The following is a 13218-nucleotide window of genomic DNA, read 5'->3' as shown; positions in this document are numbered from 1 at the left end:
ATATCAAAGATACCAATGATTATGAGAATTGCAACAACATTTTAGGTCATCATTAAATTAAATTGAAGGGCATCACTCATGGTGGAAAAGGATTCATGCAGAAGTGAGTGAACTAAATCAATTTCTGGCAGCCATACATAATCATCGACTTCACTTCTCGTCAATGAGGCCTCCAACCGTTCAATTTCTTATTGACTTGTAGATGGTTGAGAATAAAACAAAGATCAGAGAAGTCGATCTTCATGATTGTTCCTTGTCGAATCAATAAACCCGTGGTTGCAGGTCTAGAAAATCAATCGACCCATGGTTAAAAACAAATAAATAACGCTAGTACTCGCATACTGGAATATTACGTATGCATCTTCACTAATAAATAACACTAATACTCATAAATTTAGTCAAAAAATAGTATGATTTAGATAAAGCATAAAAAACTAGGTAAAAACCTGATACAAACATATACACTTTAGGTAATAAATACCACTTAGTGAGAATCAATTGTTAGTGGTATTCTATTCAGTAACGAATAAGACTTGTATTAGGAACTGGTTATCATTTTAGAGGAGAAAATGTGTGAAAGTAGAATCATTCTATGTATTCATATACACCATTTTTATTCTTAGACGATTCATTTTTGTAGTTAAAATGATTTATTCCTACAAACTAAAAATTATAAACTTCACTAAAGATAAAGGTATTTTTAATGTGCCCAGATCATCGAGAAATCAAAGCGGAACACAAGACTATTTACAGATGAAAATAGAAGGGTTGAAAGACTTACCAGAATACGGAATTTAGCCTGCTTGAATCCGAGAACATGAACTATGGAAGAACTCTCAGAACCTTCATAGTCAACTCAAAACTTTCTCTCGCATCTCTCTGATTCTTCGTGCCCTCTGTCTAATAGTTGTCAATAATTGATGATGAACAAATGAAAGATAAAGGAAGGCCTAATCGTACCCGTCGCTATCATCATGACATGCGACAACCTTCACAATTCATCACCAAGAAACCACCATCGACATATCCTCCATCATCAACCTTTATAATGACAGCAACATTCAAGCAAAATCGAGACCATACCTTCAAAATTGAAATCAATTTTTAGATCTACAATCTCCAAAGACAACCAATGAACTAAATCGAGTTGTATGAGACCGATTGGAGATCAAGTTGCAGGAGGCTGATTGGAAATCAACTTGCAGGTCTTGAAATTGAGTTATGAGATTTGTAGATGCGGTGAAAGGTGAGACGATGGTGTTTGTAGTGAACGGTGATGACGACTTGTATGAATTAGGGTTTAAATGTTTGAATCAGAGAGAGAAGAATGAAACGTATGGATAAAGAGATTCTAGGAACCTAATAAAAATAGTTTAAACTTTGATAACTAAAATACCCTTTTAGTATATTAAATATTTACAATTTCATCCCATGAGTTTTAGAAGTTAAATAAATGGCACATTGATATTAGCTTTAGATCTTAAATAATGGAAGGTTTAGATCTCTTCTCGCATTCTCAACCTTTTTGGTGTTCTCAATTGATCCTACTCTTATATATATATATATATATATATATATATATATATATATATATATATATATATATATATAGTGACAACACTTGTAATTAATTATAAATTATGCTCTATACACGTATATATGTAGATACACATGAATTTAAAAATTATAGGATTATTTCCATTGTTAAAATTCACTTTAACCGGCTTGGATTCTTATATTTTTCTGAGACACAGTGCCAATCATAGTAATCATGTCGAAATCAATAGTTTAATGTTTCGCAGTTAATAAATCTGAAAACGTCTGATTTTCTCAACTTTTATAAATATTTTTACTAAAAATATTTCAAATATGCAATTAAATATTAGGCTATAGCGTGGGTCTAAAAATGCTTTCGGAATTTCCATTTGAGGTGTGCAAGTCCCTCAACGGACAGAAACGATTTTGGTGGTTTTAAGAAAATCAGTATTATACTGGTTTTGGATTCTTAAAACGGTCGTATCTTTTGCATACGAACTCCGTTTTGAACGTTCTTTATATTTTCAAAATCAGGGAAGCACGTACTACGAGACTAGAGTGTTTGTATTGCTCACAACTACTTAATATGAACTTTCGGTTTTTCAGACGCACTCCTACGGTTGCAGTTTGAGCTGTTTGATATGTTTGCCAAATTACATATTTGGAAGTAAGACACCATCTGGTATCTTATAATAGTTGAAATAACTCATTTATTTTACATTAGATGCACTAAAACTCAATGAATAAAATTACAAAGATATTTACTGTGAACTTGACCATTCACAGTCTTTGACCTAAATTCTAGGATGTCACATTACCTCCCCGTTAAGGGAATTTCGTCCCGAAATTATTATGTTCTAGAATATTTTGTTCCACTATCATTTTGTTCTATTAGTATTTCATTCTAGTAGTGGAGGGAGCACATCTGAAATATTGTTGATATTTTTGTTTCATTTGATTCTCACGTTCCCAAGTAAACTCCGGCTCTCTACGAGATTTTCATTGGACGTTTACTATAGTTATGCGGCTTTGTTTGAGGCTTTTGATTTCTTAATCCATGATCTACACCAGTTCCTTCATGAAGTGAAGTCTAGTGTTGACCTGGATCTCATCGAGAGGAATGACAATGTTTTCATTAGTGAGGCATTTCTTAAGATTTCACATGTGGAAGTGATCGTGAACTTTATTTAGTTCTTGAGGTGAATTGAGTGTGTAAGTCTTCAGACCAATCCTTGTTAGTATTTCAAATGGTTCGATTTATCGGGGGTTTAGTTTACCTTGCTTTCCAAATCTAATGACACATTCCCATACTGCGACCTTTAGTAGGACATGGTCTCTTACTTTGAATTCTAAGGATTTGCGTCTTAAGTCAGCATGGCTTTTCTGACGACTACGTACGACAACTAATCTTTCCTTTATCTGAGCGGTATTTTGTGTTGTTTCATTGATAATCTCAAGGCTAGCGAGTAGAGTATCTACAACATGTTTTTTAGCTAGTTGGGTATCTACAACATGTTTTGTGTTGTCCAACATGTTTTTTGAATCATAGGTAATTGACTCCCAAAAGTAAATACAAAACAAAGACTCAAAACTACCATGCTCCGTCTTCCAGAACCCGGTGGGTGTACCTGTCTACTAGTGTCCTGAGAATACAAGTGGTTTTGAAAGTGTCAACATTAAAGGTGGTGAGTTCATACGCATTTGTATTTAGAAAAACGTGTTCTTTGTTCTTTGAAAACCTTTGTTTATTCCTCCAGAAAATCCTATATTTTCTACTGTAATGAATTGTATGTTCATGTATGTTCTATGCCCCATACAAGTTCCTTCTATGAGTACTTAGTGGATACAAGTTATATACAATCCATATCGAATAGACAATCGACTGGATGGTTCTGCCCTAAGCCCACAACCAAACAAGGAACAGGAAATGGGGTGGAATCCACACATTCCATTGTCTATCGGATCTTATTGTATGTAACCCTAACGTATTCACAAGTTACTTACAGAGTTAACTGTAATGGTCCTTTTGAAAATGGATGTGAGTTCTTCCAGAAAATCCTATATTTTCTGCTGTAATGAATTGTATGTTCTGTTGTGTCCCATTTGTAAATGTAATGTTTTGCAGTTGTATTTGTATGCAACCCTGTTTGTATGTATGCCCCTAGTTAAACGTTCCTTCAGAAAAGTATGTTTTGTACTAGAAAATACTATATTGTGATTGTATACGGATAAAGACTTTGTAGTTTGTAATTTCCTGGATACACCAGATGTTCTATAAAAATACATTGTTGTAGTTTTATATATAAACAAACTAAGTGAAGTTGTTTTCCATTCATACATTAATCGTATTGTTAGTACCAAATTTGCGAGCTGTCATAACCATACTTGACCATTGGTGACCTAAACGACGTTCTTCAGGCGTCGGAATTGAAATGACTTTGTCACCCCGGCCTGCCGGCCTAAGTGTAGCTAACAGTTGGGATGCGGGGTTGTGTTTTGATTTCAAAATGAGTGGAGATTTGTTGGGTTTAAGCTTAAGAAAAAAACGAGAATTCCCAAAGGTGGAAAGATCTTAAACATGAGCCAGTTCAGCGACGCCTATGCCTAGATCGTTAGATTGGTTCAACTGATTTATCCGAAATAGGATCCTCCATATCACAGACACGGCTTGGATATATGATATTTTTGTGGTTTCGAAAAACTCATAAATAATTCTAGAAAAGGGTTACTTTAAACCCAAAGAAAAGGGGTATTTAGGACAACATATCCAAGAGGAAGAAACAAAATATGGTTGAATCGAAGCATCAAAAGACTTAAAAATCGTGTATATGGCAAAATACCCATTGGATTTCAGGAACCCAATATCCTCTTCGTCAAACGAACAAGTCTCACCATAAGTGAGGAGCTTCTGATCGATGAAGTCATCGTCATAAGGGGCAATGATGCTAGCGCGAGAGTGAACCATCTTTTTACCCATGCTTAAGATATTGAAAAAACTAAATAAGAGGAAGAAGAAGGATACCTTTGGGATAGCCGAAGATAATCAGGGAACAAGTGAAAGAATTTTTCACTTAGTACCCCTATTTATGTGGGAAACAAGAAAGAGAGGATTGATTTAACCGTGCCATTATGAGGGTTAAACGGATAAATTCTATCTGTTAGGGTTTGAAATTTAAAAATCTTATCTCCATTTAAATTAAATTATAACTTTAAATATTTAGAGATTTACTTTAATATTTCGCAGGTATAATTTGGGGGAAATTGTTAGGGCCAAGATCCTCAATACTATTCAGGATCTCGGATCTTTAAGAACTTTCAAGATCCCTAACATATCTTAGGATCCTGACCATTGTTATTATTATTATTATTATTATTATTTCCTAACATTTCTGACAGATATATTTCTAGTCTTTTTCTCATGTGTATAGAATTAGTTAACATAAGACTCATTCTCAACAAAGAAACATTTCAATCAAGCAAAAGACCCGGGAATACCAAGTCAAACCGACATGTTCATTTTTATTCGAGAAGATCCCGGAAATATCAAACTTATTGTTACTTAGACTAGACTATAAATACACATGTATTTCGCACACAACACATACCTAGACTCACTGCAATACTTGTACTCATTTACTTACTTTCGTTTATGTAATCGATCTTTCAATTAATAGAAATTAACAAGGTAGGTGATCATTATCACCTCCCAAAGTTTTATGTCGGAGATCCTAGCAAGGATCAAGGGCTTTCCTTGTAAATCACTTGTGCAATCTTGTTCTATTTCGATAAACACTTTACCTACAACACCACAGCCTCTCATTCAATTTGTTGATATTCACTCGATTGATTTTTAACCAAAACAATTTGGTGCCCACCGTGGGGCCGTGATGTTTATAATCCTTGAAAATCATGTCTAAACACCCGACCTTCTCTTCTTCCTCTATTCCCTTTATTCCTTCGAAAAATCTTCCACCTCCTCCAAGCGGACCCCCTGGTCAGAAGAAGACTTCCGATGTACCAAAGAAGAACCAATTAAGGTTCTAAATAACGTAAGGCGTGACTTGGCGGCAATGTCAAGCCCGAAGCTTTTTCAAGCCTTGGCGAGCCACATCGTTTGTAAGGCGTGACTTAAGGCGGCAATTTTGTATATAATTAATATTTGTATATGTATTTTCAACGATTATTCTATTTTATATACATATATGAGTTAAGGCAGCGTTTTGGTAAAGCTTGGCGGCAGGTACAAGCCTTGGAGCCATGACGCGTCATGGCGGAGCCATGTCGAGCTTTTTAGAACCTTGAGAATAACACTCTGGTTGCTCCAGGATCCTTGGGATCCCAGGATCCTCCTACTTCAGTCTTAAATAACGAACTATTCTCCATGATGAAGACATTGACACAGTTGGTCCCCTATCAACAGGAAGACAACATAACTCTTCTCCATGAAAAATACTAACCAACATCAATGTTAGTTTAGTAGTGATCATTAACATGAAACAATTTAAGACAGAGTCAGACTCACTCATCAAATTTATGGTAACATGTTAAAAAGATGATTACTAAACAACTCATGAAAATTACATAATATATAGAAAAGTCATTTTGAAAACTTAATTGATCTAAAATGAACGAAAAACACCATATAATATAGCAAAATATGAGTTTTTTTAATTGAACTGTTTTCTATAAATTGTATTAATTTGGATTGAATTCAAGACTAGATATCACTTCACTTGATTTGATGTCATAGGCGGATCTAGGTGGTTCCTAGGTAGCTCGGCATGCCTCTCAAAAAACTTTCAGTAGTATAATTTTTTTAGGAAATTTTTTGAGAATATCATTTTATTTTGATCATGGCTCCGCCACTATTTAATGTTATATCATCAAACTTCCAATCTTATTAACTTGTATCCATGCATAAAAGTTTACATTTTATAATTCACGTTCCAAAATTTTAATAAGCCAATATGATAACCCAAAAAATATAAATACTTATAAAATATATTATCTTTTTTATTACGTACTAGTATGTATTCGCGTAAAACGGTGGCGACGAGTAGTTTCCTACTAAAAACATGTGTAGACAATGAAACGAAAATATCTATACCATTAACATAAATCTATAATATGTGTATCTATGCAAAACGGCTGTGGTAAAAATATCATTACAATTACCATTAGCCAGTTAAGTAATCAATGAAGCAATACAAATATGTGTTTATTAGATACGTATTTATATATATATATATATATATATATATATATATATATATATATATATATATATTATGTATTTATAGAATACATGTTATGTTTATGTATTCTTATATAAAAATACTTTTTTTGAGTATTTGTAAACCCGAGTTTGAAAAGAAATGGAATTTAGTAGTGAACTCTTTTAAGTTTTAAGGAGTTGATTATGGTAACTTCAGTCTGCAACACAAAGTCACAAACCAATGCACCATCTAGGGACTTCGTCATTCAAATGAATATAAACACGTGCAGCCCATATCAGTCTTAAAACATAACAAATCTACCTCTTCTTATAAACAAAATCAATTTTTACCACATGTCAATTTTTCAAAAGCCATATTGTCATGTGTCGTTTTTCTATTTTCTTATTATTCAGCTTAAACCAAAAATTCCGTTTCAAATTTTATTTTCGTAACTATACTTGCATAAAATCAAGGACTTTCAGAATTGTAGCCTATAAGTTAGTTGCCTATTTTCTTGATAATACAAATCCCTAAAAATCAGTAATAAACCAAGAATGAAATGTTATGCAAATATTAAATCAAGGACTTTCAGAATTTTGGATGATTTCAAAAGTGAGTATTTTAGAGTCAAAAGAGGTTTATTTTTATTTTTTATGCACAGTGCCTTATAAGTTTAAAAAATGTGGGCAGTTATATGTAATAATAAAGAATAATTTCTGTTTGATAAAAGAAAAAGAAATTCTAATTTATGCAAGTGTTTAACAATTAGTCTAATGTGTATGAAGTGCCCTCAAACTTTGAAAATGTATTATTAATTTCAAAATTGTTTTAGTTGTCATTCCCGTGTATTACACGTGTTATAACCTAACCTAGTATTCAATATATATAAATTTAGCTATTTGAATATTTTATACCAAAAAATTATTAAAAGTCGAATGGGCCAGGCTTCCCGTGGAGGCGTGGATTGAGCTTAGTTTGGGTGCTCACATTTGATCTACTTTGAGTTATTTTTGATGGACTTGGCTAGTCAATAATTTGCAACCCAAGTATTTGGGCCATGCCTACAACCAAGGGAGCCTACATACCTTAAATCCAATTATATGTTTTCTGATTGTAGGAATAAAATATAGGTGTATATTTAATTTCTTTTTATAAAAACATTCTTGTGTTTTATTTCAACGTGATAAATTGGCAATATATTGACCATTAATTTGGTAGGTGAGCATAAAAAATGGTAGTTTGCGCATATGGACACTTAGGGGAGTAAAATGTATATTGCGACTAGTGTGCCTTAATTATTCAAAAATTGTGATAGAAGGAGTTCACATGACGCGGCGATGAACAGTCTAGTTTTCATAAGAATTTATGATAAACATAGCATAACCACAAATCACTTCATTATCCCGTCAATTCTGAACAAACATATCATAAAATAACTCTATAATAATTTTTTTATCAAATAATTGATACAAAAAAAAAAAAAAAAAAAAAAAAAAAAAAAAAAAAAACAACTCATAAATATACAATTAAGTGATAAAGAAACGAACCATCTATGCACCAACTACATTTGCAATGTCTTTACCTTCAAAAAGTCGAGGCCCCATAAAAATAAGTATACAAATATATATTTTTTTTCATATCATTGAATTTTAACTGTGCATAGAAAGTGCTTCAATATGAATCAAAATACAACAACAATATTAAATGAAAATGTATAAACATCTACGATTATATTCGATGGATAATTAGGTTGAGACATCTACGCATAATTAGGTTGAGACATCTCCATTTGTTCTTGAGAAGATTTTTGGTTCACTTGATCTTTTTATGAGCTTATATTCCCCATAAAAATAAGAAGCAAATCCCCATAGAGATAAAACAAGTGCAACACCTTTCTCGGCTTGAAACTTTTCTTTATAAAAAACTACAGCTAATATCTCAGTCACAGGAAGTAGAGCTGCAATTATGATCCCTGATAACAATGATGATGCACAAAATATTACTCCTATGACTCCCAAGAAGAAGCATTGCCAAATTAAAGCGCTAAGACATAATATTGCGTAATATTTAGTCGGTCCTAACTCAAAACTCGTTGCTTCCCTTCGAATCACCTACAAATGAAACAATTGCAAAATCAATAATCCATAAACTGTGTCCATGATGAAGCATTCAATTTGTAAATTTTCTACCAAAATCTATCAATGCGTCTCATGCTAAAGGACACGAGTTTTCCCACCAAAACCAGCCGCAATTAACTATCCCGCACATACGTCTATAGGTTTTTGGTTTTGCGACATTTTTCTCTTGTGTGTGTGTTTGTTTTTTTTTTTTTTTTACGAATTCTTTCTCTCGTAAAACTAAAACAAAACATATATTTTCTGTTTGGTCTTGGTTTTACTTGAAATTCGAAAGAGTGATTTGATGAATTTTATTAAATTTGATTGTGTATAACTCTTGTAGATTGAAATTATAAGTTAAAGAAAGTATAAATACACAATTTCCAAAATATCTCATATTTCTTTAATATTCGATATCTTTGACATTCATTATCCCTATTTTCAAACAATTTCTACGTCTTATCTATAACACGCAACTCACATAATGTTTGGTTAGTTCCACAAAAATATACAAAATAATTGAAATAGATATAAAACAACATCTATGGTTGATCAAAGGCGGGTGCAGTAAAGTCAATTGTCTATGTGGAATTTATTAAAATAGAAAAACCTATAAAATGACATGTGGAAAAGAAATTTATTCAAAATAACCAATAAATGACATTTGACAAATTGAATGAGAATGTTACAGGTGACAAAAAAAACCTTCATTTATTAGAGTGGATATGTTTTTTTTAATTTTTTTTTTCATTTTATTAAATTTTACATAATATTTAAATGTAATAAATAATAATAAATGCATATCAATTTTCATTTTTCTTCTGGTTTCAAAATTATTAAATTAAAACCTCATTAGTTTCTTTGTTTATTTATCTAAATTATTTGCTTAAATTTAAAAAAGAAAATAACACTTTAATGTTAATAATTTAATATTTTTTTCACTTTTCTTATAAATTCAAACTTTTCAAATGTTTAGAATTTCATATTTAATTTTTCTTTTAAATAAACCAATGTAATACATGGATCTCACATCTAATTCAAAAAATGAAATAATGTATCAACTATCATCGTTTTGTAATAACATAAGGAAACACTCATTTTTTGTTAGTCCGTATGTAAACTATTCCATAAATTATAAGACAAAAATACCATCTAAAATTGCAGCCATTGTGGTTAGATTGTTACCATTTTTGGGAATTAATAATTTAACCTAAAATTACATAAATAACAATTGTCTTTGAATAATTTGTAACTCTATAAATGTGGTTGATTATTCTATCAAAATCAACTACATCTCTCATTTAAATATTGAGTTTTTGTTATATTGTTGAACTCTATAAAACTCATTAAACTCATTACTTATTACCTTCATTGATTTAGTTGATTCGTATGTGATGTTTCCAAGTCAAAGAATGAAGCATAAAATGGTGAGTGCTATCAAGATTTTTGAATTTTTATTTGATATGATATTCTAGTAGTGGAGGTTAGTATGTGTTAAAGTTGTTTTGGTATATACATACATGTTACTATTTGATTGATTATAGTATTTTTGTAGATGGTACTGTTTATCAATTTTTTTAATATAAATTCTGTGATAGATTTATATTATAAGGGATAAAGTTACAAATGAAAGAAAATGAAGCATTAGAAAATCATCTTAAAGACTTTTAGCATCTTGTTTTGGAGGTGGATAGAAACACCCGCAATTGGGCGGTTTATATGGTCAGGACCTCCTCCACAGCTGTAACAATGAATGGCTTCCATGCCATCATGTGTCATGGACCTCCTTGGTTCCCAAAACTTCACTATATTATTTTTATGATCTTTATTTATAAAATAATTTTCAATTACATTCTTGTTTTTTATTTTTAAATATATCTAGTATCAAAAACATATTATATTTCATAACTTATACGTTTTGATATCATTAGTGCTTTCAAAATAAAAAAAAGTGATATTCAATTTATTTTTTTAGCGTCACCACAAAAAAAAAATCGTTTTTCTTGTTATTTTTCTATTTTATAGCTATAACTTCTTTGCAACTTTAGATTCTTCTAATTTGTAACTTACATTTACACTTTATTGTAAAAGATATAAAATATAAAATACATTTAAATTGATGATTGGGATGTGCTCTAAGTCAAAGTCACTTGGTTTTTATTGCAAATTGGAAAGACAAAGTTGTGGGGTCAAATGTTGAATATACGAATCGTGAGGGCGACTTTAGTCCAAACGATGCTGACATAGTAGCTTTATAGTTAGACGTTAGACTTTATACCAAAAGGAAATGTAGTTCGGATAAGTTATTACTCTATGAAAAAATTCTAAAAATTCTAAAAATAAAACTAAACATTATATGCTATCTATAAAGTTGTATGATACATCTTTTAATAAGAAATTAAGGATCATATATGAAAGTCATTATTTGTAAAATTTGTGGGTGTCATACAATAATATACAATACTATTGTATTGTCACGTTATATCATTTTCCTTTCACCCCATAAAAATGGTGAGTGTGATACCAACATTTATCATACTTTTTTAATTGAATAAAATGTAATCTAATAAAATATAATTATATAAATTAATAAAAAGAAAATACTTCATTAATTAAAAAAAAACATAATCAAAACATAATAGAATAGTACGTGCTGCCAAATTATTTTTGCTCACCACGTCATCATAATATTCACCCGGAATGAGAATGTTAATTTATAGTAAAAAAAAATTATAAAAATAAATAAATAAGTAACCGTTTGAAGCCAACGGTCAGAAAAACAACATTCAAAAAGAAAAGAGTTGTGGTGAAAACATCTCGTGCGACATGCTTACCGCAGTCCAACGGAAAGGGTTGGTGTCGTGTTTACCGCACGCCGCGTTGACACGTCACATACCACGGTGTGTGGTATAGGATGTTACAACGGGACCAACAATATAAAGACATTAAACACGTCAAATGTATGTTAGATTTTTCTCCCATCATTATAAGATTGACAATCCATTAAATCAAAATGTGACAGATTATTAATTATTTGAAGCATATGATATTATAGGGGTAATCTGTTTAATTATTTAATAGATAAATCATGACATGTTTCATTGTTAAGATAATCTAATTCGTCTCTAGATAGACAGATTAGATTATAATTAGAACTTTCAGCTGATGTCAAATGTAAAAAAAATCGAGTTATCTGGCATTAAAACAAGTAGTTGTGAAAATAATCTAGTTTAATTATAATAAAATTCTAATGTTGTGTGAAGGAAAAAACAGTTTGTACCTCAAAGTCGTTGTTGGCTATCATCCCTACCGTACAAAATATGGTAGCAAACAAACACATAACTATCTGGATCTCCACCACCAGTGTATACGTTATATCCTGCTTTGCCTTGTTGTACGTTAGCTCTATCAATGGCAGCACAAACCCATACAGCAACGCCGCTGCCACCGTCATAACAAACCCCATCGCGTACTCTTTCTTACTCTCTCCCTCCGGCCGGTCACTGCTCGTATGCAACGCCAGAACCGCCGCCCCGACTGTCAGAAGCACCACGGCGTTGATGGAATACGGTGTAAACTTCTGTTTCACGAGGAGGTATGCAAAGACCGCCACAAAGGCGAGATGGGGGGCGAGGATGAGGGCGGAAGTGGAGATGGGGAGGCGGGCAACACCGTAAGCGTAGAGGTAGTCGTCAAGACCAGTGAGGACACCGATAAACGCCACCGCAAAAAATAATCTTGGACGCATGTAGATAAATGTCGTGTGTTTATTATCTCCATCTTTTCCGGCTGCACGGCGGTGGAAGTAGAGAATGATGAGGACGACAAGGATAAAAGGCCAGCCAGCCGTTTCTAGGAACGATGACAACCAGACGCGGTTGCCACCGTGGATGAAGTAAAGCCGCATGATCAAAGGTCCACCACAGTTTCCGATGGATAACAAGATACAACTCAGGATTAAAAGCGCCTTCTTGGCCGCCGGGTTAACTTTGGCCGGCATAGGTATGGAGATGGTGGTGGTTTCTTCATGGTTATCCATAATATGCAAATCTAAATTACTAAAATTGATGTTCGGAGAAATAACATAAATATTTCATTTCATTATATATATATATATATATATATATATATATATATATATATATATATATATATATATATATATATATATATACTAGCCGTTTACCCGCGCTAAGCTACGGGTGTGAATAATTTTTTCAAAAATTAGTTTATACAAACAATTTGTTTTTTATATCGATTTTCAACCGGTTTCTATTTTTTAAAATCATTTTTAGACCAATTTCGGTTATAATAAGTTCGTTTTTTTTAAGTGAAATTTAATTAGGAAA

The 13218-nt window shown here is 32.0% G+C and overlaps 1 protein-coding gene across 1 annotated transcript; it reads right to left on the bottom strand.

Moving 5' to 3' along the window:
* Nucleotides 1-8361: 8361 nt before the first annotated feature.
* Nucleotides 8362-12948, bottom strand: LOC145132015 (purine permease 3-like). The gene is made up of 2 exons (XM_079066656.1): nt 12150-12948; nt 8362-8863 (listed from the first exon to the last, which is right to left on the bottom strand). Exons 1-2 carry the CDS (start codon nt 12906-12908, stop codon nt 8522-8524), a joined length of 1101 nt encoding a protein of 366 aa, XP_078922782.1. The 5' UTR covers nt 12909-12948; the 3' UTR covers nt 8362-8521.
* Between the last annotated feature and the right edge of the window lie 270 nt (nt 12949-13218).

The sequence above is a fragment of the Lactuca virosa genome, chromosome 1, assembly GCF_052849685.1.
Source record: "Lactuca virosa cultivar CGN04683 chromosome 1, Lactuca_virosa_CGN04683_v6, whole genome shotgun sequence".
Classification (NCBI taxonomy): Eukaryota; Viridiplantae; Streptophyta; class Magnoliopsida; order Asterales; family Asteraceae; genus Lactuca; species Lactuca virosa.
The sequence above is the reverse complement of the archived record's forward strand: the minus strand, read 5'-3'. Positions and strand labels throughout refer to the sequence as shown.